Below are 25,134 nucleotides of genomic sequence, written 5' to 3' on the forward strand. Positions count from 1 at the left end.
AGAAATGTTGATGTTGGAAATAAGCCACACCCGGACCGATGATGGATTGGTCCAAGAAGGGCCAGTAGCTCATTTCTAGAGCACTCCAGCAGCGTATGGAAGGTCCTAGGTTCGAGTCCTAGCTAGTCCATGTCTCAACATGGTATCAGAGCCAGGTCTAGGCTAGGAGCCCCAAGCACATGAGAGGTGTGGCTTAAGGGGGTTTGTTGGTGTTGGAAATAAGCCACACCCAGACCGATGATGAACTAGTCTAAGAAGGGCTAGTAGCTCAGTGGTAGAGCACTCCAGCAGTGTATGGAAGGTCCTAGGTTCGAGTCCTAGCTGGTCCATGTCTCAACAAGAAATTATTAAATAATTGCCTAGAGTAAAATAATTATGTTCTTATATCTAAAATATATTTAGATTCTTTTCCCCTTAATAAACCTTCTTCTTAAATTGTTAAACCATTTAATTATAAGAGTTCAATTATTAGTTAAAAAATTATTCTTTATAATTTTGAATGCATTTATTTTTCTTTTTTTGAGTTTAATTTTAAAATGTTTGTAAACAATCTCAATTGATTTGTTATGAATTGTTAATTAATTTATGCTAGAAATAATGAGAGAGTGTTACATTATTAAGTACTTGTGCATGTACTTTGTTCAAATAAAAATAAACATAGATAAATGTACATTTGAACATAAAATTTGAAAAATTAAATTTTAATTCCAAAATAATCATTTATATTTTTTTAAATAATTTTTCCGTTAACCTTTCTGTTAATTATGTCTTAATGACTACTAATGATAAAGGCTATTTTGAATTAAACTTTGTATCATTTATAATTATATTAAATGCATTTAAAGTTCTATGTTATGTCTCATTGACTTCATAATATTTTAATCATGAACTAAGTCTACCTTTCATGTGGAATAAAAAATTATAACATATTTAAAAACACATTTTATACAAGAATAACTCTCTACAAAGATAATCATAAAAAAAAAAAATTCTCTATAAGACATCCCATATCTTAGTATAGTAGACTACATGCTACTACCACATTTTACCATGTTTTAACACTAGACTTGTCATGGTGGAATATTGATGATAAAGACACATTCATAACCTTTTTATAGAACATCATCCATATCCATATCTATAATGTGTGTATGCAAAAATAACCACAAGAAATAAAATTAATATACTAGTGTTTGCACCTGAATGAGATGCAAAGGAGTAAGCCGATAGTAATTTATATAATTTAAAAATAGAATTTTGTTTTTTTACTAATATTATTAAATGAAAATGTAAAAATATAATATAAGAATCAATTAAGGATTAGAATTGCATGAAGAGAGAGAGAATTTTAAAAATCTAAATATTAAATTCATTTTTTAATACCTTATTAAAATATTTATCTAAATGACTTAAAAATTCATTAAAAAAATTAAGTAAAAATAAATATCTTAAACAAGTACTTATATAAATATAATTTAATCAACAATAAAAAAAATACTTTAAAATAAATAAAATAAAAAGATAAAAATGAAGATGCTTGTTGAACTTATTACAAGATTGTGTCATTTGTTCATATATTATAAATTTCCTCCAAACTAAATGTGAATAAGTTTGGAATTGATATAGTTGTGTAAATTAAATGCATCCATATTCAACAAGGTGGGTGAATAAGATCTGATACATTCTTCACATATTGAAGCTCTTAACGCTTAGTGGCTTTAATTATGATAGTTTTTTTAATTTAATTAAGATGATTATTTTATTCCTAACATAGCTCATATAATTATAAGGGTGTGTTCTTATATACACTGGAAACAACTATCCAAACAAATAAACCACACCTTTGCATAAAATAAATGTTAAAAAAAAAATCAAAATCCACCTTTCATAACTTTTACGTTTTACATTGCTGTATGGACACTGTCTACTCATACAGTACAACTGTTAACATATAATATTTCCTATAAAAACATAAATAAAGATAGAAAATTATCGCCAATGCGACAAAAGCATCATTCTTAAAAAATCTGATTGGAAACAAATTGGGTATAAAAAAATGTATTCCAATAGTTTCTGTGAAAGAATGAATGAGACATTTTGATGAATGGGTATTAGCATAATGAGTTTCTCAAACCAGTTATAAGTCAATGAAGTGAACTTCAGAAATTTGAAAGATTGCCGAAAATGGTTTAATACAAAGCTATTTGGGATTGATTAATTATTGTAGTACTTTAATACATTATAATAATATGTAACAAACAATTTATTTACTATTTAAGATAAATTTCTAGTTTTATAATTTTATTTATCAAGGAACCTTTATTAAGCAAATGGGAGGCTGAATAAATTAGTAATTCCAACATAGGATAACTGAGAATCAAAATAAGTTAGAATTCCTACAACCACAACCACAATGGGTTTGTTGTGAAGGTAAGGGGCACAAATCAAACCCTCAATAACTCAGATAGTTGAAACATAATATTATTGAAGAAAGGGATTTTATTATTTAAGAAATACATATAATAAGAACATTGTATAGGCATAACATGATTATTCTGAGGAAAATCTCTCCTTAGGAAGGCCATGAAATATGATGTATGGACTATACCTCAAGCTTGGTAATGACCCTTTAACATTGTTGACAAACTAGGAAGCTTGGCATTGCCTTAGATAAGGAGAGGTACTTCTTGCCTTTGATTAGATGAGTACAACATTATACATAAATGTTCCACATAAAAGAATGGATTTATTTCATGCAAGCAGCATCATGAGAAGTATTGACATTATTCTAACATCTAGCAACATATTTTATTCCAGAATAGAGAAAGCTAAATATTTTCTTATAAAATATGACTCTCGGTGGTGTTAAGGGCATTTGGGCTTGTTGTCATGGGTTTTCAAGTTGGCATGGTAGGGGCAAAGTTGTTTGTTCCCATATGTCCCTGGTGGGACACAATTACATTTGGCACAACATGTACTACATGCTCTCAAACACCTGTCATTCAAAGATGTTGCTTTACACATGCCTGTACAAGAAGCCTTGCAACACCCACAAAACAATTATTAGCCACTTCATCAAATCAATAACCAACTTCCATGGTGGTGAAGGTGAAAACTCAAGTTTCTTTGTCAAATGTTGCCAATAGTTTTGCATATAATGGGATTAAGTGTTCAACAATATAGAGGACAAGTGTTTGTTTGAGAGTGCATACCAATCGTTTGCAGAAGCCTGTGGTGTATCCCATTTGTTTGCAGCTGAAATCATATCAGAAAACTCATGTGTAATTGTTTGAATATTTATAGTTCTCTTTCTGTCCCTCTTGTATTAGAAAACATGGAGATTTGACATAATGAATGAGCATATACTTACTCCAAGGGACTTTGATCCTGAAGCCTAAGAAGCTTCTACATACATTTGCAGTGTACATGAAATGAACAGATAAATCAAAACAAAGCTAGCAGTGCCTTAAAAGATTGTTGCTATCAATATCTAGTTGATCAAACTATAAACATGAAACAAAACCTTTACAAAGAAAGATCACATCGAAGAAAGGGAGAGATGTTAATAGGCAAAAGGAACATAGTATCATCAATTAGGTCAGTTTGCAAACCAAAACCTAATTTAGATTGATGCCACTTAAACCACTTTGCTTGTGATAATTGTAGTCAATGTAGAATCTGACATAACAAAGCAAAAAGCCACTTTTCTATTGTAATTTATAGAAAATAAATGGAGTAATCCACCTTGAGAGGATGCATCAAACTGGTTCATTTAGACCATGGAAAGCATCTCACACATACAATTGTACAAAAGAACTAAATTTGGCAGAACCCATTTTAGGAATATACAATATCCACTGTCACCCCATTTTTATCTTGGGAGGCAGTAAACAAAATGAAAAGACATATGCACACACATTCAATGATTACCTAAGAAACAAGTGACATTACAAGACAGGCAAAGAGCAGGGTAAATCAAGAACCTAGAATTTTTTTGTTAATTCTTTGCAAATGGTTGTTTGCATTACTATTGTACTTTCTCCCATTCCTCAAACTCTCTGTAATGCACAAGATTTTGTTTATTTGGTTCCGATTCTAGTGAAATCAAAATAAGTTTGGCTAGGGCGGTGTAGCTGAGGCAGTTCCCAAGACAACTAGCATGTTTGGCATGCGAAGTAAATAGCCACGTTTCAACAAATTAACAGCACATACAAACTTGATAGGGTTAACCACAAAGGAGGGCATGCCTAATCAAAAAGTTTCATGATTAAATTGACTAATAATTTCCTGACAATAGTAAAAACTTACTGACAGGAGAGCGTGAGACAATTCCGGTGGTAGTGCCTCCCAAAAGGAATAGCCTATCGACTAATTAGTATTGTAAACTACACACCAAAATTAGTTTCTATAAATGGGGTACTCTAAAAATTTATCATAATGAGAATGATGACAAGAATATATTCGTATTCTTAATTAAAAGAAGATTATTACTATAGGTTTCTATAGTATATATGTGTACTCTAAAAATTTGTCATAATGAGAATGATGATAAGGGCACATTCATATTCTTGATTAAAAGAGGAGAATTACAATACTATGAAATAAAAAAATTATCTAATATTTATCCACAAAAGTGGGGCTAAGTTGGATGACAATCGCTAGATAACATGAACCTCGACAACAACAAAAATTCCAATTCCAAAGAGAAGATTTTATTTTTTTCTCATGTAGTTGAACAGAACACGTTTCATCAAATTTTTGTGTCCATACAAGCTAAAACTGATAAGAATGCTTGGCTTTTAGCAATTAAGAAAATTGGAAATTAGCAATCTTTGCTTTGATGGCTGATCATTTGCCTCAAGGTGTGTGAGACTCTACCAATGGCTTACACATCAATATTAATTATATTTTTTTATAATCAATAATTGAATGACAGTCTGAGTTGGTCTATGTACAGTCTGAATTGATTTAGTGGTGAAAGAGAGGTCATAAATTCAAATTTCATATGGAATAAAATTATGTACGCTTCATTTGTACTGCAATGAAATCCCTCCAAAAAAACTAAAAAATAATACTCCCATATTACTCTAACGCATCTGAGACTTCTGATTTTTACATAAATTTTCAGAGATTTCGATTGAATAACTAAAGAGCGAGCCTGAATTAACCAAAAATGAAAATCATGTGTCGACATAGGAGACCTCATGCTGTTTTGGTTCCTTTCCCCGCGCAAGGGCATATCAACCCCATGATGCAGCTGGCCAATAAGCTGGTTGAACAAGGATTCATTATTAGTTTCGTCAACACCGATTACAACTATTCTCGTATTGCACAGGCCAATAAACATGTCGGCTGCAATGATGTGGGGAAGGTTCTATTCATTGGGTAGTCGTCTTAGACGTCCTTCCTCCCACTGACACTCGCACAAACATGGTCAAGCTGTTTCATGTGATAGAAACCATCATCGTCTCCTTCATCGACAAGCTGATTGGAGAGATGAAAAAGGAGAACCCTCAGGAGTAAATTTGTTTGGTTACCGACTGCTTAACGTCTACCGCGTTAGATACAGCCAAACGCCATCGAATTCCAATGGCTGCTCTCTGGACCTTACTCACTGCCATCTATGCCCTCTTCTATAATTTGCCCAATCTCGTCTCCTCTTCTGTTATCCCTTCAAACGGTAAGTCCCACGACACATTTTAATTAGGCAAAGTTATTGAATTCTTTAATTATGAAGTCATTTGTACTTTTAATTCTTTATAGGAGTCCATAAGGAGTTTACGAAGGTGAAATACCTTTCATGCATGCCGCCTCTCTACTCTGGACACATTCCTTGGGTTGCTGGATTCGATGAATCCCATCATTCTTTTCCACGTCACTGAACGTTACATGGAAAGAACAAGAGAGCTCAAATGGGTGTTATTCAATTCTTTCTATTATCTGGAAGCCCCTGTAATCGATAGCTTAATTGCCCAGGGAGCTTCCGTATACTCAATTGGTCCCTGCATTTTGTCTCATCATCTAAATGACGGAGTCCAGGCAGGAATCACGGTGAACTTATGGGCAGAAGAAGTGGAATGTTTGGAGTGGTTAGACAAGCAGTCTCCGAAGAGTGTGGTGTACGTGTCCTTCGGAAGCCTGGCAATAATGAAGCAGAGAGAGTTGGAAGAAATTGCGCTGGGTTTTGAGGCGACCCAGAAACCATTTTTGTGGGTTTTGCGCGGCGATTTAATGGACGGGTCAAGTGCTAAACTTCCTCCAGGATTCATGGAAGCCACCAAAGATCGGGCATATTTTGTGCCATGATGTCCACAGATGCAGGTTCTTTCTCATCCTTCTATTGCTTGTTTCGTCATTCACTGTGGATGGAATTCCACAGTGGAGAGCATCACCATGGGAGTGCCCATGCTCTGCTGGCCTTACTTTGCAGATTAGTTTTTGAACTGTGTTTATGTGGTAGACGTGTGGAAGATTGGGCTGGCCTTGAATAAGAACAACAATGGAATAGCAGAAAAGAAGGAAATCGAGATGGGGGTGAAGAAGGTGTTTGAAGATGATGAGATGAAGGCCAGATTTTTTAAATTGAGGAAGGAAGCAAAAGATGCAGTGGCGAGCGAAACAGGATCGTCTTATGCAAATTTTCAAGAATTTGTGAAGGCGATGAAGGAAAAAAACTGTGACAAATAAGTCTCTTTCTTTTTATTAAGTAAAAATATTATTTATGAAAAGTGTTATTGAAATAAACATGTAAGTTTGTATACATTTAAAAATAATATTCGTTTATATTTTTTCATTTTAATATAAAAATGACACAATTTTTATAATATTCGATTATTGAAACGATATATAAATGGTAAATGTTTATAATTTTTTCTTATAAATATTCATCAAAATGTTTGATTGCCAATCAAAGTAGTACATAAATATAATTTTGAATAATAGTTTTATTTTTCAGAGTTATTATTATGTTTTGCTATCCCAAAATTTTGAGTTCATAATATATAAAAGTGATAATTTTTTTGTTGCAAATAACTTGACATTCAATTAATATTGATTTTTAAGTAGTTAAATATTAACAATAGTTACAAATATATATATATATATATATATATATATATATATATATATATATATATATATATATATATATATATATATATATTAAACGTAGTCATAAACTAGAATACAATATCTAAATTTATTTTGTTTATTTCATTTCAAATTTTTAAACATATATTAACTTTGTGTGTTTGCATGATTGCGTATGTGGTTACAAATTATTAAATGTATAATATTTTACTCACTTGTGATAGATGAAGGAGATGGTCTCAACTTTGGCGTGCCCTTGTTTCCTAGACATGAGTTTTATGTGAAACTAGAGCAACTATTGTCTTTTCCGAATTTCAAGATCTTTGAGAAAAATTTCTAACTGAGATGTTTGATTTCTTTCTCCTCTTAATATACTGTGTGGTCTTTATTATTTTTGCTTTAAATGAAATTATGAGAGTGTTTGGTTGGGCAATATGTATTTGACTTCTAGGTTATTTTCTATTTTACTGTAGAGGTATATCGTCTCTTTTGAATAATGATTTTAAAGTTAAGATTGCATGGTTTAAGGAGCATTTAGTTTATTTTGGAAGAGAGTATCTTGCATATCCTTTATCATTTTTTGGCTTTGAATAAATTTTGTTTCTATCTCCTTTCATGTGACTTTGAATAAAATTTTATTATTCATAGTTTTCTTAGAGCTTTGTGCTCTCATAATGTGCCTACTATTTACCATTAAATATTAATAAAACCCTAATACTTCTTATCCATAGATTTGGATATCATGTTTACAAGAGCTAACAATTTGATTCAATTCAAGTTTTAGAGGGAGATTGATTTATGTTTGTCTTTAGAATGTATCATTTGAAATATTTTGCTTCTTAATTTATCCTTTTAGTAACCCTTACCTAGGTAGAGGGATAGATGGTCATCCATGAATCCCCTAGTATTTTAATTCTACAAAAATTATAATATATTTTTATTTTTAATTTTTTGTTTGTAATAAAGATATTGATACTATTGGTAAAGTTCTTTTGAGTTGTAAGGCCTATCTCATTGGTAATATTCCTTAGTGTTTTAAAAAAACTATTTTAAATTTTAAGTGTGTTCAACCTCTACGGTACAATGTTGACTTAATTAAATCTAAAAGATTACATATAATTAGAGAACTTCACTTATATATTGTTTGCAATTACAATAAATAACTTGAGAGATTCTTTTCATTCTAGGACATAAACGCACTAGACATTTTTCTAAATGATGTTTCAAATTTCATGCAATATTAAAATCTTATAAAGGCATACACATATTCACATGTTTATCTATTTATCTAGATATTTATCTATATGAATGTATATGTTTTGATTAATTAAAAGTAGGATAGGGAAGTACCATTAGGTAACTGCCAAAAAGTTCAACCTATAGTACATGAGAAGTGAACACCTAGCTAAAGACAGAACCTAGAAAACTAGAAACAATAGAGAATCACTAAACACTAACTAAAGACCAAAGACATAACCAACAACAAAAACTACATCAAAACTAGCCAACTGCCAAAGATATGAAGAGATGGCCCACTAGATTTAGGAATTGCCTTACTGCCAATTGTTACATAAATCAAGGACTTTATCAAAGAACAATTTTTTTTATTAGAGCCCTTTGTAGAGTTTGGAGTACCAAAATTTGGGGAATCTTTAACCATGGAAACAAGGGGCTCCATTGAAGTAGAAGGGAAAAAAATGTGTCTCATTTGTTTGGATTTCCTATGGTCAATTTATTTTTGTATAGCTTTGAAAGAAGCTAATTTTTTTTGAATCATCTCCTAGATTTGATTATTCATCTCCTCAATTTTAACCTTCAATATCTCCTAGTTTTCCTTCAATTCCAAAACAATCGTGTCCTCATTTTTCTATGACACAATCTTTGAAAGATCTTTTAACCTGAAGAAGAAGGGGAAAAAATGTGTCTCATTTGTTTGGATTTCCTATGGTCATTTTATTTTTGTATATCTTTCAAAGAAGCCAATTTTTTTGAACCATCTCCTAGATTTTATTATACATCTCCTCAATTTTACCCTTCAATATCTCCTAGTTTTCCTTCAATTCCAAAACAATCGTGTCCTCATTTTTCTGTGACATAGTCTTTGAAAGCTCTTTTAACCTGAAGAAGAAGGGGAAAAATGTGTCTCATTTGTTTGGATTTCCTATGGTCAAATTCTTTCTGTATAGCTTTCAAAGAAGCCAATTTTTTTTTAACCATCTCCTAGATTTGATTATACATCTCCCCAATTTTACCCTTCAATATCTCCTAGTTTCCCTTCAATTCCAAAACAATCATGTCCTCATTTTTCTATGACACATTCTTTGAAATCTCTTTTAACCTCCCCTCAATTTTCTCCCAATTTTCCAACTTCTTGGCCATATTGCTTGCCACTTCCCATATGCCTTTGCCACAACCTCAATATTATTTGTCTTATTGATAGCCACGTCAAATTGTGAAACAAACCATTTGATCACTAGTTCCCATCACTTCACATTCTACTCCAGCTCTAAAATCGTAGCCTCCAAATTAAGGGGGTTCTTCTTAGGGTTAGAAGTCTCCTAATTAGGGATGAAGGGGGCAACCTCCTCAAGTTTCATAGGGGACCATTTAAATTATAAATTATAAGAAGACTCCAAATCCTCAATCTCCTTCTCTTCTCCATACTCTAGCACCTCGACCTTCTTAGGAGTTGGAGTAGAAGAGAGCTTCTCTTCTCTTAGGTTTGGAAGAGGAACCAATAGCAAGGGTGGATTTTTTCATAGGGCCCCTAGAAGTATCGATCACCAAATTTGTGTTCAACTGATGGTTATAAGGATTAGATAGGGACCCAGTAGGAGGGGTTTACCCAAATGCAAAAATTATTAAGTCTAAAAATCAAACCCTGATCGAGGGGTAGTAAATTTTTAGATTTAGTTCTATCAACAGATTGAGAGAATGAAGAAAAAACCCAATATGCAAAATTCATCTGAATGCCATACCTTAGGTGGTTTAACATAGGGAAAAGATAGGTGTAAAATATTTTGTAACATCCATCCAAGGTGAAGAATTTCATCAATGATAGAGTTGCATCCTTCCATTTGTTGTAGAGCTCTTTTCTAGTATAACAACTTTGTAGCCTTGAAACTCTTTCTCTTGCCTTCAAAAATCATTTAAATTCCTCTTGATAAGATGGCTATTTCATCCTACGAAAGCCTAGTAATGGCATAAATCAACTTTGGCATGACATTGAAGGTGACCTTTCCAATCTTCACCTCCTTCTTTTGCCAAGCCTATGCAAAATTCTTGGAAAGCTTCAGGTTGAAACCCTACATGCCTTTGACATAACTATCCAGGCTTCCTTTAACCACTTTTTTCCATAGCTTTGATTTACTCTTTAATTCTTCATATGTATATGGTTCTATTTGAATTAAGTCCCCCACCATCTCAAACACAAGTTGCTTCAGTGAAGAAACCAATCATGTAATGCAAAAACCATCTGTTTGGACACAAAAACACTTACGAGGAAAAAGGAAAGTGACACTATTTTTCAAAAAAGATAGATCTACCACCATAGAAAAAAATGACTAGCCAAAAGGGCGGCGAAAAAAATAATAAAGACCATTTTTGAATTATATTCCATCATTAAACTTTTTTTGTTCTCATAGATGGTTGCATGAACCAAATCCGGTATATCATAAATATTCAACCAAATTTTTAAATACTTGGAAAATGGTCCCATTGATGCCAACCTATCCACAACTTTTTTGCCTCCCCTTCTCATGTGATAAAGGAAAACATGGCTAATTCTTTGAATGAGGATCACTTCTAGTCAAGAGTAGCCTCACACTTGAGAAGGATTATGTTTCTCAAATTACCTGTTTCTCAAATAAGAATCAGATTGTGATAAATGATAGCCACCTTTGTAAAACTTGATGTTTTCAATCCCAAGTTGGCCATGTCAGCTAGCACAAGTTTACCCTTATGGTCACGAAACACGCCAACCCCACCTGCTTGACATGGGTTTCCTTTGCGCGAGCCATTGGAGTTTAATTTCAACCAACTTGGGTTTCCTTTGTTATATAGAAGGTTATTATATATCCATTTTTTGAATCCTTTTAAATTCTAGGAGAGTAATATTTAACATCTAGGATAAACATTGTCCCTTCTCAATTAGATATTGTCATATGTTTAATAATTTTTATTAATTGTCAAATATACATTTGCACATATCAACATATGATATTTACAAACATTGGACACAATTTATAAGACAACCTACAATATTTTAAAAGTGAACTCTTTGCCAAAGAAATATGAAAATGAAAATGTATTTTTCTTAGAAGAAAAAAAAAACAAATTCCCATTATCTCCTTAATTTTTGGTCCAAAATGAAGAGTATCTACTATCTCTTTTTTAACACTCTCTTGAAAATATGTGTCTTTCTACGAGCATTTGATTGTATATTTGTTGATTACTACTACATGTTATGTCTTTTTATAGAATAAAAAGTCTCTAAACTCCATGATCTTTAATCGTGACATTCAAATTTTCCTTTTACCCATTTCATTTTCTTACTTTTCCTCCTCTCCATGAGATTCCAATGTGATATTTTGGTCAAAGAGGTCAGAATTTTATTTTTAAAATGTAATGATGCTAAGACACAAGTATATAAAGAGCAGGAATTCTATTTGCGAGTCTTCCCCCTATTCAAGATTTTATTTCAACATGGGAGCTCTCCTACTGGTTTTTTTCCTTAATTAATATGTTTAGGAATTTATCCCATTTAATAAAATTTACAACCTTTTAATCTCTATAAGATGAGTAAAGATTAGAAAATGTTAACCATAACTTAGTGTAAGTGGGCCAATTAAATTTTTATTATTAATAATTTATTAATCTTTCATTTCAATGGTCTAATAAAAGAATTAAATTTATTCTCCATGATCATGGGAAAATTAGTTTACCAATGCTTTGGGGTATGTGCACCAAGTTGTGGTACCAAAGGGGGTCTTAAGATGACACTTTTTTTCTAAAATCAGCAAAGTCTGAACTTCAACGACAAATTGAAGATAGTTACACTCCAAATTTGAAGATGCAACAAGAACAAGAGTCAGAGTGCTTCGAGTCTACTTTCTAAACTACTAATTTTTTTTGAAAATGGTGGAGATTAAGGGCTTCAAAAAGGGGGGCCACAAAAATTGGTCCTATTTTTATACAAAAAACATAACATAGCATTTGTTGTGGCCCCCCTAAAATGTTAAATTTTTTTTTTAATTTTTAAAATTGCTTCAGTGAGAAATTAGCTAACACCTTGTAGTTTATGCTAGAATTTTCAGCTAATTTTTTAATGAGTATATGATTTTTTACTAATTTTTGAAGTGGACACATCCTGAAAAATAGAAATTTGAGCATGCTACCCCCTAAAATAATTGAAAACAAATCAAAAATCAAAACTTTTTTTTAAATTGTGTAGAATGGAGTCTAGTTTCTAAAAATGTAATTTTTTTCAAAATCTGATGAACGTGTAAAAATCTAGACCCAAAATAGTGCATGTTGGTTTTTGACAAAAAACAGACACACTAACAAAAGAAATTATAAATGAAAGACTTAAAGAAATCAAAATTTGAAATAAATTATATTTTTGGATAGCTAAGAGGGAGCTCAAGTTTACCACGGTATTTTTTTAACTTCATTGAAACACGTGCAAACCTGATGAAGAGCATGACCAAAAATATGTCAAAATTTTCAATGTTCTGACAAAAACACGTCTCTAGCCTGAAACAGTCGTCCAAACCTTTGGGTTGGATGCCCAAGGCAAATCCAAACCATAGGTTTGGTGTTTCCCAAAGTGGGCCATTTGGCACTCGCCAAATATGGCGGGCACCCTATTTGGCATGCGCTAAATGTGATAAATGGATATTCCATTTGGTGCATGCCAAATGTGGTCCATATTCCACATTTGGCGCGCGCCAAATGTGATGACCCCTTAGGACACCATACGACCCATAACAACACTTAAGGGGTCATATGGTGTCCTATGGCCCCATAGGACACCATATGACCCCTTAGTTGTCCATACGACCCATAACGACACCATATTATGTCCTAAGGGGTCATATGGTGTCCTAAGGGGTCATATGACACCATATGACCCCTTAGGACACTATACGACCCATAAGGACACCCTATTGTGTCCTAGGGGGTCATATGGTGTCCTAAGGGGTCATAGGACACCATATGACCCCTTACGAAACCATACAACCCATAACAACACGTAAGGGGTCATATGGTGTCCTATGGCCCCACACGACACCATATGACCCCTTAGGTGTCCATACGACCCATAATGACACCATATTATGTCCTAAGAGATCATATGGTGTCCTAAGGGGTCATAAGACACCATATGACCCTTAGGCCACCATACAACCCATAACGACACCCTATTATGTCCTAGGGGGTCATATGGTGTCCTAAGGGGTCATATAACACCATATGACCCCTTACGACACCATTCGACCCATAAGCCTAAGGGATCATATGGTGTCCTATGGCCCCATAGGACACCATCTGACACCTTAGGTGTCCATATGACCCATAAGGACACCATATTGTGCCCTAATGGGTCATATGGTGTCCTAAGGGGTCATAGGACACCATATGACCCCTTAGGACACCATATGACCCATAACGACACCGTATTGTGTTCTAAGGGGTCATATGGTGTCCTAAGGGGTCATAAGACACCATATGACCCATTAGGAAACCATACGACCCATAGTGACACCATATTATGTCCTAGGGGGTCATATGGTGTCCTAAGGGGTCGTAAGACACCATATGACCCCTTACGACACCATATGACCTATAACAACACCTAAGGGGTCATATGGTGTCCTATGGCCCCATACGACACCATATGACCCCTTAAGTGTCCATATGACCCATAACAACACCATATTATGTCCTAAGGGGTCATATGGTGTCCCAAGGGGTCATAGGACACCATATGGCCCCTTAGGACACCATACGACCCATAATGACACCATATTGTCTCGTAAGGGGTCATACGGTGTCCTAAGGGGTCATAAGACACCATATGACCCCTTAGGACACCATGTAACCCATAACGACACCCTATTGTGTCCTAGGGGGTCATATGGTGTCCTAAGGGGTCATAGGACACCATATGACCCCTTAGGACACCATACGACCCATAACGACACCGTATTGTGTTCTAAGGGGTCATATGGTGTCCTAAGGGGTCATAAGACACCATATGACCCATTAGGAAACCATACGACCCATAGTGACACCATATTATGTCCTAGGGGGTCATATGGTGTACTAAGGGGTCGTAAGACACCATATGACCCCTTGCGACACCATACGACCTATAACAACACCTAAGGGGTCATATGGTGTCCTATGGCCCCATACGACACCATATGACCCCTTAAGTGTCCATATGACCCATAACAACACCATATTATGTCCTAAGGGGTCATATGGTGTCCCAAGGGGTCATAGGACACCATATGGCCCCTTAGGACACCATACAACCCATAATGACACCATATTGTCTCCTAAGGGGTCATATGGTGTCCTAAGGGGTCATAAGACACCATATGACTCCTTAGGACACCATGTGACCCATAACGACACCCTATTGTGTCCTAGGGGGTCATATGGTGTCCTAAGGGGTCATAGGACACCATATGACCCCTTACAACACCATACGACCCATAACAACATCTAAGGGTTCATATGGTGTCCTACGGCCCCATAGGACACCATATGACCCCTTAGGTGTCCATACAACCCATAACAACACCATATTATGTCCTAAGGGGTCATATGGTGTCCTAAGGGGTCATAAGACACCATATGACCCCTTAGGACACCATATGACCCATAACGACACCCTATTGTGTCCTAGGGGGTCATATGGTGTCCTAAGGGGTCATAAGACACCATATGACCTCTTACGACACCATACAACCCATAACGACACCTAAGGGGTCATATGGTGTCCTATGGCCCCATAGGACAACATATGACCCCTTAGGTATCCATACGACCCATAACAACACCATATTATTTCCTAAGGGGTCATATGGTGTCCTAAGGGGTCATAGGAGACCACATGACCCCTTAGGACACCATAAGACCCATAATGACACCATATTGTGTCCTAAGGGGTCATATGGTGTCTTAAGGGGTCATAAGACACCATATGACCCCTTAGGACACCATACGACCCATAATGACACCCTATTGTGTCCTAGGGGGTCATATGGTGTCTTAAGGGTTCATAGGACACCATATGACCCCTTAGGACACCATACGACCCATAACGACACCTAAGGGGTCATAGGGTGACCTATGGCCCCATAAGACACCATATGACCTCTTAGGTGTCCATACGACCTATAACAACACCATATTAGGTCCTAAGGGGTCATATGGTGTCCTAAGGGGTCATAAGACACCATATGACCCCTTAGGACATCATACGACCCATAACGACACCCTATTGTGTCCTAGGGGGTCATATGGTGTCCTAAGGGGTCATAAAGGGGTCATATGGTGTCCTATGGCCCCATATGACACCATATGACCCCTTAGGTGTGGATACAACCCATAACGACACCATATTATGTCCTAACGGGTCATATGGTGTCCTAAGTGGTCATAAGACACCATATGACCCCTTAGGACACCATACGACCCATTACGACACCCTATTGTGTCCTAGGGGGTCATATGGTGTCCTAAGGGGTCATAGGACACCATATGACTCCTTACGACACCATATGACCCATAACGACACCTAAGGAGTCATATGGTATCTTGTGGCCCCATAGGACACTATATGACCCCTTAGGTATTCATACAACCCATAACGACACCATATTATGTCCTAAGGAGTCATGTGGTGTCCTAAGGGGTCATAAGACACCATATGACCCCTTAGGACACCATACGACCCATAACAACACCCTATTGTGTCCTAGGGGGTCATATGGTGTCCTAAAGTGCCATAGGCTACCATATGACACCTTACGACACCATGCAACCCATAACGACACCTAAGGGGTCATATAGTGTCCTATGGCCCCATAGGACACCATATGACCCCTTAGGTGACCATACGACCCATAATGACACCATATTATGTCCTAAGGGGTCATATGGTGTCCTAAGGGGTCATAAGACTCCATATGACCCCTTAAGACACCATATGATCCATAACGACACCCTATTGTGTCCTAGGGGGTCATTTGGTATCCTAAGGGGTCATAGGACACCATATGACCCCTTACGACACCATACGACCCATAACGACACCTAAGGGGTCATATGGTGTTGTCGTTATGAGTCATATGGTGTCCTAAGGGGTCATATTGTGTCTTATGACCCCTTAGGACACCATATGACCCCTTATGACATAATATGGTGTCGTTATCGGTCATATGGACACCTAAGGGGTCATATGGTGTGCTATGGCCCCATAGGACACCTAAGGGTTCATATGGTGTCTTATGGCCCCATAGGACAGCATATCACCCCTTAGGTGTCTATACGACCAATAACGACACCATATTATGTCCTAAGGGGTCATATGGTGTCCTAATGGGTCATAAGACACCATATGACCCCTTAGGACACCATACGACCCATAACGACACCCTATTGTGTCCTAAGGGGTTATATGGTGTCCTAAGGGGTCATAGGACACCATATGACCCCTTAGGTGTCGTTATGACCCCTTACAACACCATACGACCCAAAACGATACCTAAGGGGTCATATGGTGTCCTATGGCCCCATAGGATACCATATGACACCTTAGGTGTCCATACGACCCATAACGACACCATATTGTGTCCTAACGGGTCATATGGTGTCCTAAGGGGTCATAGGACACCATATGACCCCTTAGGACACCATACAACCCATAACGACACCGTATTGTGTCCTAAGGGGTCATATGGTGTCCTAAGGTGTCATAAGATATCATATGACCCCTTAGGACACCATACGACCCATAACAACACCCTATTATTTCCTAGGGGGTCATATGGTGTCCTAAGGGATCATAGGACACCATATGACCCCTTACGACACCATACAACCCATGACAACACCTAAGGGGTCATATGGTGTCCTATGGCCCCATAGGACACCATATGACCCCTTAGGTGTCCATATGACCCATAACGACACCATATTGTGTCCTAACGGGTCATATGGTGTCCAAAGGGGTCATAGGACACTATATGACCCCTTAGGACACCATATGACCCATAATGACACCGTATTGTGTCCTAAGGGGTCATATGGTGTCCTAAGGGATCATAAGACACCATATGACCCCTTAGGACACCATGTGACCCATAACAACACCCTATTGTGTCCTACGGGGTCATATGGTGTCCTAAGGGGTCATAGGACACCATATGACCCCTTGTGATAGCATGCGACCCATAATGACACCTAAGGGGTCATATGGTGTCTTATGGCCCCATAGGACACCTTATGACCCTTTAGGTATCCATACGACCCTTAAGGGGTCATAGGACACCATATGACCCTTTAAGTGTCCATACGATCCATATGGGGTCGTAAGGTGTCATATGGTGTCCTAAGGGGTCATATGGTGTCGTAAGGCGTCATAGGACACCATATGACCCCTTACGACCCATAACGACACCATATTGTGTCCTAAGGGGTCATATGGTGTCCTAAGGGGTCATAAGACACCATATGACCCCTTAGGACACTATACGACCCATAACGATACCTAAGGGGTCATGTGGTGTCCTAAGACACCATATTATGTCCTGAAGAGTCATATGGTTTAATTTTTATGGTTGTGGCTATCAAACTATAGGGTATAGAGTAGAAATTTATGAAAGGTTAAAAAATTTCAATGGAAGTCATTTGGCTAGCGCCATATTTGGCGCTAGCCAAATGAGCTGTAAAAAAAAAATGTTATAGGGTATAGAGTAGAAATTTATCGAAGGTAAAAAATTTCAATGGAAGTCATTTGGCGCTAGCCAAATGAGCTGCACAAAAAAAAGGTTATAGGGTATAGAGTTAGTGTTTAATTTAAGGTAAAAAATTTCAATGGAAGTCATTTGGCACTAGCCAAATGAGCTGCACTGAAAAATGGTTATATGAGACCCTTGACCTGTGATCCAAGCCCACATTCTCTCATTTTGTCTTCTTTCTGTGCATGATCAGACAAAAAAATGCCTTTTGCATGGTGTTGACATTTTATGCAAGATTATTTTATACATTCCATTAGCTCTCGACCACCTTTTTTTTCATTTGGCAACGTCAAAGAGGAAGAACATAGTTTTTTTTATCAAATTTGAATAATTGAGGTAATATTTTCTTGTTTTTAGAATTCAAATACTTATTAAGTGTTATTTTGTTTAAATATTAGAATAAAAGTGTGAGTCAAAATTGATTATAATCCTATTAGATTTACATTAGATTTAACAATGCATTTGAAGGAAGTTGCATAAGAAAATTATTTGTTTAGTGGTTTAAAACAAAATTTGCAATTTCATACATCCTTTTTAAGATCTTATGAAATAATTTAGAAAAAGAATACATGAAATAATTTCAATTTCATATATTCATTTTAACATATGCATAATCATCATCATGCCGAGGAAACGACCAAAAAATGTAACACCGAAAGAGCATGAAGCTAAGAATGCAAAAAAAAGAGAAGGAATGAAGCAACTTCGTGAACAAAGGAAATTGAATACCATAGAAGAAGAGGTGTCAATTGAAGAGGTGCCAATTGAAGAGGAACATGAAATATCCATCCAATCTAAAGAGAGAGACAAAATTGGCCACACAAAGGCAACGGATGCAAAACCTTTGTGCAATGAGACAATTGAATCCCGAGGTTGAGAGCATGTCTACCACAGTTAAAGTTGAAGGCACCCCATCTCTTACATCTCAAGTTGAAGGAAAACCATCTCTTATTGGCACACCGTTGGTGTCTACAACATCTCATATTTAATGCACTCCCTCTATGACATTTGATGTTGCAAGTACTTGACGACTGACATCAAGTAGTGGAGCTAAACCATCTTGTACACCTCAATTTCAAGTTATGTTATCATTTTCATCTCCAGTTGAAGGTATGCCACCTATCCCTAATGTTGTTGACATTCCTAATCTTGAGATAACTCAAATTTTGAGAACACCTCCTAGAGTTTTGCATAGAAAGCCTAAGTATTTGATTGATATTGATGCTAATGTTTTGAAAGAAATGGTTGACAAGTTTCTGAAGCGTACTTGTCAAAGACATGCTAACTGGATATGGAAAATATTTTTTGAGCCTTTAAATGAGACAGGAAGATGTCAACTATTTGTTGAAATGATGAGAAATCTGAAATTTAGGCATATAATGAAGATTCTTGGGCTAAGAACATCGATTGAATCAAGCGAAAAATCTATTGTGAAGAATCTGATGAATGCATATGATACTCTTGGTTCTAACTCACACACAAAAGATAGTAATGCCACACGACGTGTCATTACATCAACAATTGTAAGCACTCAAACTAAGAAAGCTCGCCTCCTTAGAAAGACAAGTAAACAATTGAAGATAAGTAGACAAACTCTAATGAGAGCTTTGGGAAGGTGACAAAGAGTGGAGGATCCATATAACAATGAGTTATGGGCATTTTACGATAGATTACCATGAAAAGATAAAGCAATTGTTGAAGCCTTGAGATCCCTAATTGAAGATTTTTGGAAGAATAACATAAGGGTCTCTCCAAATCAAAGAGATGTTGTAAGAAGGAGGATTGGTAGTAAAATCCGTGATCCACATCCGAAACATTTTTTGGATATGACTCAAACACAATTTTTTGCCAAGTTTCAATGTTTGTATCCTCAAATAAAAATTAGTCAAAGGTTCTTTGAAATGGTAAAGCCTTTTTATGTCAAAATAAATCACACACACACAACTTGTTGTTGTAGAGTACATATTGAATTTTCTAACCATTATGATGTTTATCAATGCATATGTATAGATTTGCATGCTAACAATGTTTTGTAGGAATGCAACATAAATGGTCCATCGACATCTTCAAGGGAATTCATATCTAGCATCTTATGTGAAAGAGTAGATGGTCAATTATATTACAATAAGTGTTGCTTGGATGGAACATGTTTTTATTGTGGTGGATTGCGACATTTACAAATTTGTCAACATATGGATATTGGACAAGAAATTGGTAATGAATTAGTAGAATTTGGAAAATATAAGACAGTGGCCTACATGCTAAAAGATGGAAAAGAAGCAAAAAGGTGTGAATTGGTTAGTGAGAAGATTCCAGTGTATTAGTTTATGGGCATCTTTCATGAGAATATAGTGTATGAGTATGCAAGGCATAACCATAGAGCTCATTGGTTGGACTCACAATTTAAGCTATGCAAGGACACATTTCCACTTCATACAATCATTTCAATTGTTGACTTTGTAGAGAACTACACACTACAACCATAGAACGAGGTGCAATCACAATATTACAACTCCACACAAGTTGCCATATTTGTGCATATAGCATTCATTCATGTACATGATAGTATGGAAGAGGATAGGAAGATATTGAGGGAGTATCATTTTTACATCAGTGATGATCGCTCACACTCTACAGAGTTTGTGCAAGGTTGTTTTTAGATATTCTACGATGATTTGGCTAGCCGAGGCATATCATTCCGTCAACATATCATATGGTCAGATAATTGTGCATTGCAATTTAAGAACTCTCGAATGTTTTATTGGTTGAGTAGGATGCATAAGTTGACTGCTATTCAACATATGTGGAATTTATCTGAGGCTGGGCATGGAAAAGGGGAGCATGATGGTGCAGGAGCATGTATTAAAAGAGCTTTAGCATGAGAAGAGTTAAAGTACAAAGGGAATGCAAAATTGAAAGATGCAAAATCAATTGTTCTATGGTGCAATGGTACAATTGGTCCAGGTAATCAAGGTAAGTCTTTAGTTCGTAGAGTTTTTTGGTTGGTAGATGATACTAACATTGCAAAATTAGAATATTGTTGTACATTGACAGGATCGAGTGAGCTACACTCTTTCAAAAGCTCTAATGCAGGTTCATGGACTATCCATACATGGTAGATGGCATCTTATTGTTCTTCATGTAGAGCTGGTGCCTATAATGACTATGAGTCAAAGGAGTGGGTGGACGAATGGTGTATGAGACCTCTAATCCCACTTGAGACATACCGACCTCTGAGTGCACTACAACTCACATAGATGGAAGCATCAATTGACTTTGACCATGTGTCAGATTTAGTCCAACTAGGTAAATTATCCACATGCAATTTTTTGTACTTTAATATTTTACCTTAGTTGTTTGCTAAATTCTTCTCACTTTATCATTGTAGGGCATGTTTATGCAGTAATTGCAGCTGAAGACAATGAAGAAGGAACAAATTATTACCTGTGTCATTGTGTGGACGCAAAAAAGAAATTGGATCGCCCTGTGGTAGATGGAGAAAATATTGAGTACCCCACAGGATCAGTAGTTGTTACTGGTACATGGCTTAGAAGGTACCCAGTGAAGAAGTCTAACTTGTGGTTGTTCGAGGACTTCGAGACACATAGGAATATTCTTCATTATTCTAACCTTGTTGTAGCTTCAAATGTTCATTTGATCAGATATGGGGGTAGACGGCTAAACAAGAACCTATGGAAGGTTCGTGAGTCTGACCATGAGGCCATACTAGACACGATAAAGAGTAGAGCAGATCCAGATGGTTCATTGGATTAAATGTAAATGTAAAAAATTGTAATATCAATCTTATTTGGATATATGTACATGACTTGTATTTTTGACTACTCGAGGCATTGTAATATAAAAAATTATGTTTTTGTCTTGTTTTGTGTGATTTTATGTAAATAATGTCATTTTGGACCATTAGAGATCACATGGGATCATTTCGTGAAGTATACCCTATTAATACGGTAAAAGATGTAAAAAATTCTCATTTGTTGTCAATCACTCAAAGTGTGAAAAATTGTCAAAAATCGGCATGGTTTTTCTTGATGTTAGTGACATGTAAGAACGATCTGTCTGATCCTGCGGGGTTGTGTTATGGTACTCTAAAAAAGCCTCTCTCGATTTGGGTAGACTCAGATCCAGTTGCTTGTGGCGACCCTTTCTCGATTGCGACAAAAAGCATTAGATGAGTTCAATGAAAAGTTGCACAATGCCCCATCTTTCAATCCACTCATCGCGACACCGAACCGTCAGCTCATACACGTCAGGGTGGCTGGGTTTATGCTAGGAATGCCTTCTTTTTTCTCTCCATCTCGCCCGATCATTGCGGGCCACAACCTAGCAACCAAATTGCCCAAGTGCTCAAATTGCTCAAAGTTGTCAATATTCGGCATCACGTTTCTCCATGCCCATTAATCATAAGAATGATCCATCTAATCCTACAAGGTCGTGTTATGGCACTCTAAAAAATCCTCTCTCGGTTTGGGTAGACTCGAATCCAGTTGCTCGTGGTGACTCTTTCTCGGTTGCGACAAAAAGCGTCAGATGAGTTCAATGAAAAGTTGCACAATGCCCCATCTTTCAATCCGCTCGTCGTGGCACCGAACCGTCAGCTCATACACGTTGGGGTGGTCAGGTTTACGCTAGGAATGCCTTCTTTTTTCTCTCCAACTCGCCCGATCATTGCGGGCCACACCCTAGTAGCCAAATCGCCTAAGTGCTCAAATTGCTCAAAGTTGTCAATATTCGGCATCACGTTTCTCCATGCCCGTTAATCATAAGAATAATCTGTCTGATCCTATGGGGTCATGTTATGGCACTCTAAAAAATTCTCTCTCAGTTTGGGTGGACTCGGATCTAGTTGCTCGTGGCGACTCTTTCTCGGTTGCGACAAAAAGCATCAGACGAGTTTAATGAAAAGTTGCACAATGCCCCATCTTTCAATCTGCTCGTCACAGCACTGAACCGTCAGCTCATACGCGTCAGGGTGGCCAGGTTTACACTAGGAATGCCTTCTTTTTTCTCTCCAACTCGCCCGATCGTTGCGGGCCACACCCTAGCAGCCAAATCGCCCAAGTGCTCAAATTGCTCAGAGTTGTCAATATTCAGCATCGCATTTCTCCATGCCCATTAATCATAAGAATGATCCATCTGATCCTACGAGGTCATGTTATGGCACTCTAAAAATGCCTCTCTTGGTTTGGGTAGACTCAAATCCAGTTGCTCATGGTGACTCTTTCTCAGTTGCGACAAAAAGCATCAGATGAGTTCAATGAAAAGTTGCACAATGCCCCATCTTTCAATTCGCTCGTCGCGGCACCAAACCGTTAACTCGTACATGTTGAGGTGGCTAGGTTTATGCTAGGAATGCCTTCTTTTTGCTCTCCAACTCGCCCGATCATTGCGGGCCACACCCTAGCAGCCAAATCGCCCAAGTGCTCAAATTGCTCAAAGTTGTCAATATTTGGCATCGTGTTTCTCCATGCCCGTTAATCATAAGAATAGTCCATCTGATCCTACGAGGTTGTGTTATGGCACTCTAAAAAAGCCTCTCTCGGTTTGGGTAGACTCGGATCCAGTTGCTCGTGGCGACTCTTTCTCGGTTGCGACTCGTCGCGGCACCAAACCACCAGCTCGTACGCGTCGGGGTGGTCGGGTTTACACTAGGAATGTCTTCTTTTTTCTCTCCAACTCGCCCAATCATTGCAGGCCACACCCTAGCAGCCAAATCACCCAAGTGCTCAAATTGCTCAAAGTTGTCAATATTTGGCATCGCATTTCTCCGTGCCCATTAATCATAAGAATGATCCATCTGATCCTGCGGGGTCGTGTTACAGCACCGAACCGTCAGCTTGTACGCATCGAGGTGGCTTGTGTCTTGGATTACAAACACATATTTAGGTTCAAAGCTTAAGTAATAATAAACTTTGTGCAACTATTCATCTAATCATTTGTACTGCAATTATGGATAACCATGATAAATGATTTGCATTAACCAAAAAGCTACAAATCCATGCAAGATTGTATACCATTAAAACTATCAAATATATCCAATACAAACAAATAGGCTTGCCAAAAGCCATATGGACTTAGAATTTCATATATTCATAAAACAAAACATATGTTCAAAATTGCTATAAAGGCATACAACATGATATCCAATAAAGTCAAATAGGGGCTTGCCAAAAGCCATATGGACATAGAATGTCACATATTCGTAATACAAAACATATGTTCAAATTTTCCATATAGGCATACAACATGGTATCCAATAAAGTCAAATAGGAGCTTGCCAAAAGCCATATGGTGATAGAATGTCACATATTCGTAATACAAAACATATGTTCAAAATTGCCATATAGGCATACAACATAGGACCCTATTCTATTCATTTCCCTCTAGGGGAAGGAAACAGATCATGAGATATCTTTGCCTATCAAGGGGATGGAGATGTATATGATGCAGGTGTCTTTCGAGTACATCCACTCGACCTCCTCTCCAGACTTTTTTGTAACTCCACCTGATACAATGAAAAGAATGATGTTAGCATATACAAAAATTGAATTTTAGAATGACATATAATAGAATAGTCACTTACCGCATACAAATAATCATGATGTTCATCCACAACAGGTGCACGTTCATGATCTGGAGTGACAAGCCCCTCCTATAAGCATCACAATATAAATTAAACTAAATACAAGTGTCGTTAAAATTTTCAATAACATATTATTAAGATAACAAACGTAATGCTAAATTTACTAAATTTACAAATATGTCTCACCCTTCTGTTAAAGCAATTGGACTTGCTACTGTTGCAACAACACCACACTCCATTGACGCGCAGATAGCAGGAGGAGTCTCTGCATTCAACATCTGAAAATTAAACAAAGTATATTGATTAATTGCCAAAACTATCTATATTATTTAATAACAACATTAAAGATAAATTGTTTACCTGGGTGAAAGATTGCCGATGAAATACACTACGAGATGTTGATGTTGA

The 25,134-nt window shown here is 36.7% G+C and overlaps 1 protein-coding gene across 1 annotated transcript; it reads left to right on the forward strand.

Moving 5' to 3' along the window:
• Positions 1–5,889: 5,889 nt before the first annotated feature.
• On the forward strand, positions 5,890–6,306 carry LOC131055563 (7-deoxyloganetin glucosyltransferase-like). The gene has a single exon (XM_057990029.1). The coding sequence runs from the start codon at positions 5,890–5,892 to the stop codon at positions 6,304–6,306; it is 417 nt and encodes a 138-aa protein (XP_057846012.1).
• Positions 6,307–25,134: the final 18,828 nt, after the last annotated feature.

The sequence above is a fragment of the Cryptomeria japonica genome, chromosome 10 (assembly GCF_030272615.1).
Source record: "Cryptomeria japonica chromosome 10, Sugi_1.0, whole genome shotgun sequence".
NCBI lineage: Eukaryota > Viridiplantae > Streptophyta > Pinopsida > Cupressales > Cupressaceae > Cryptomeria > Cryptomeria japonica.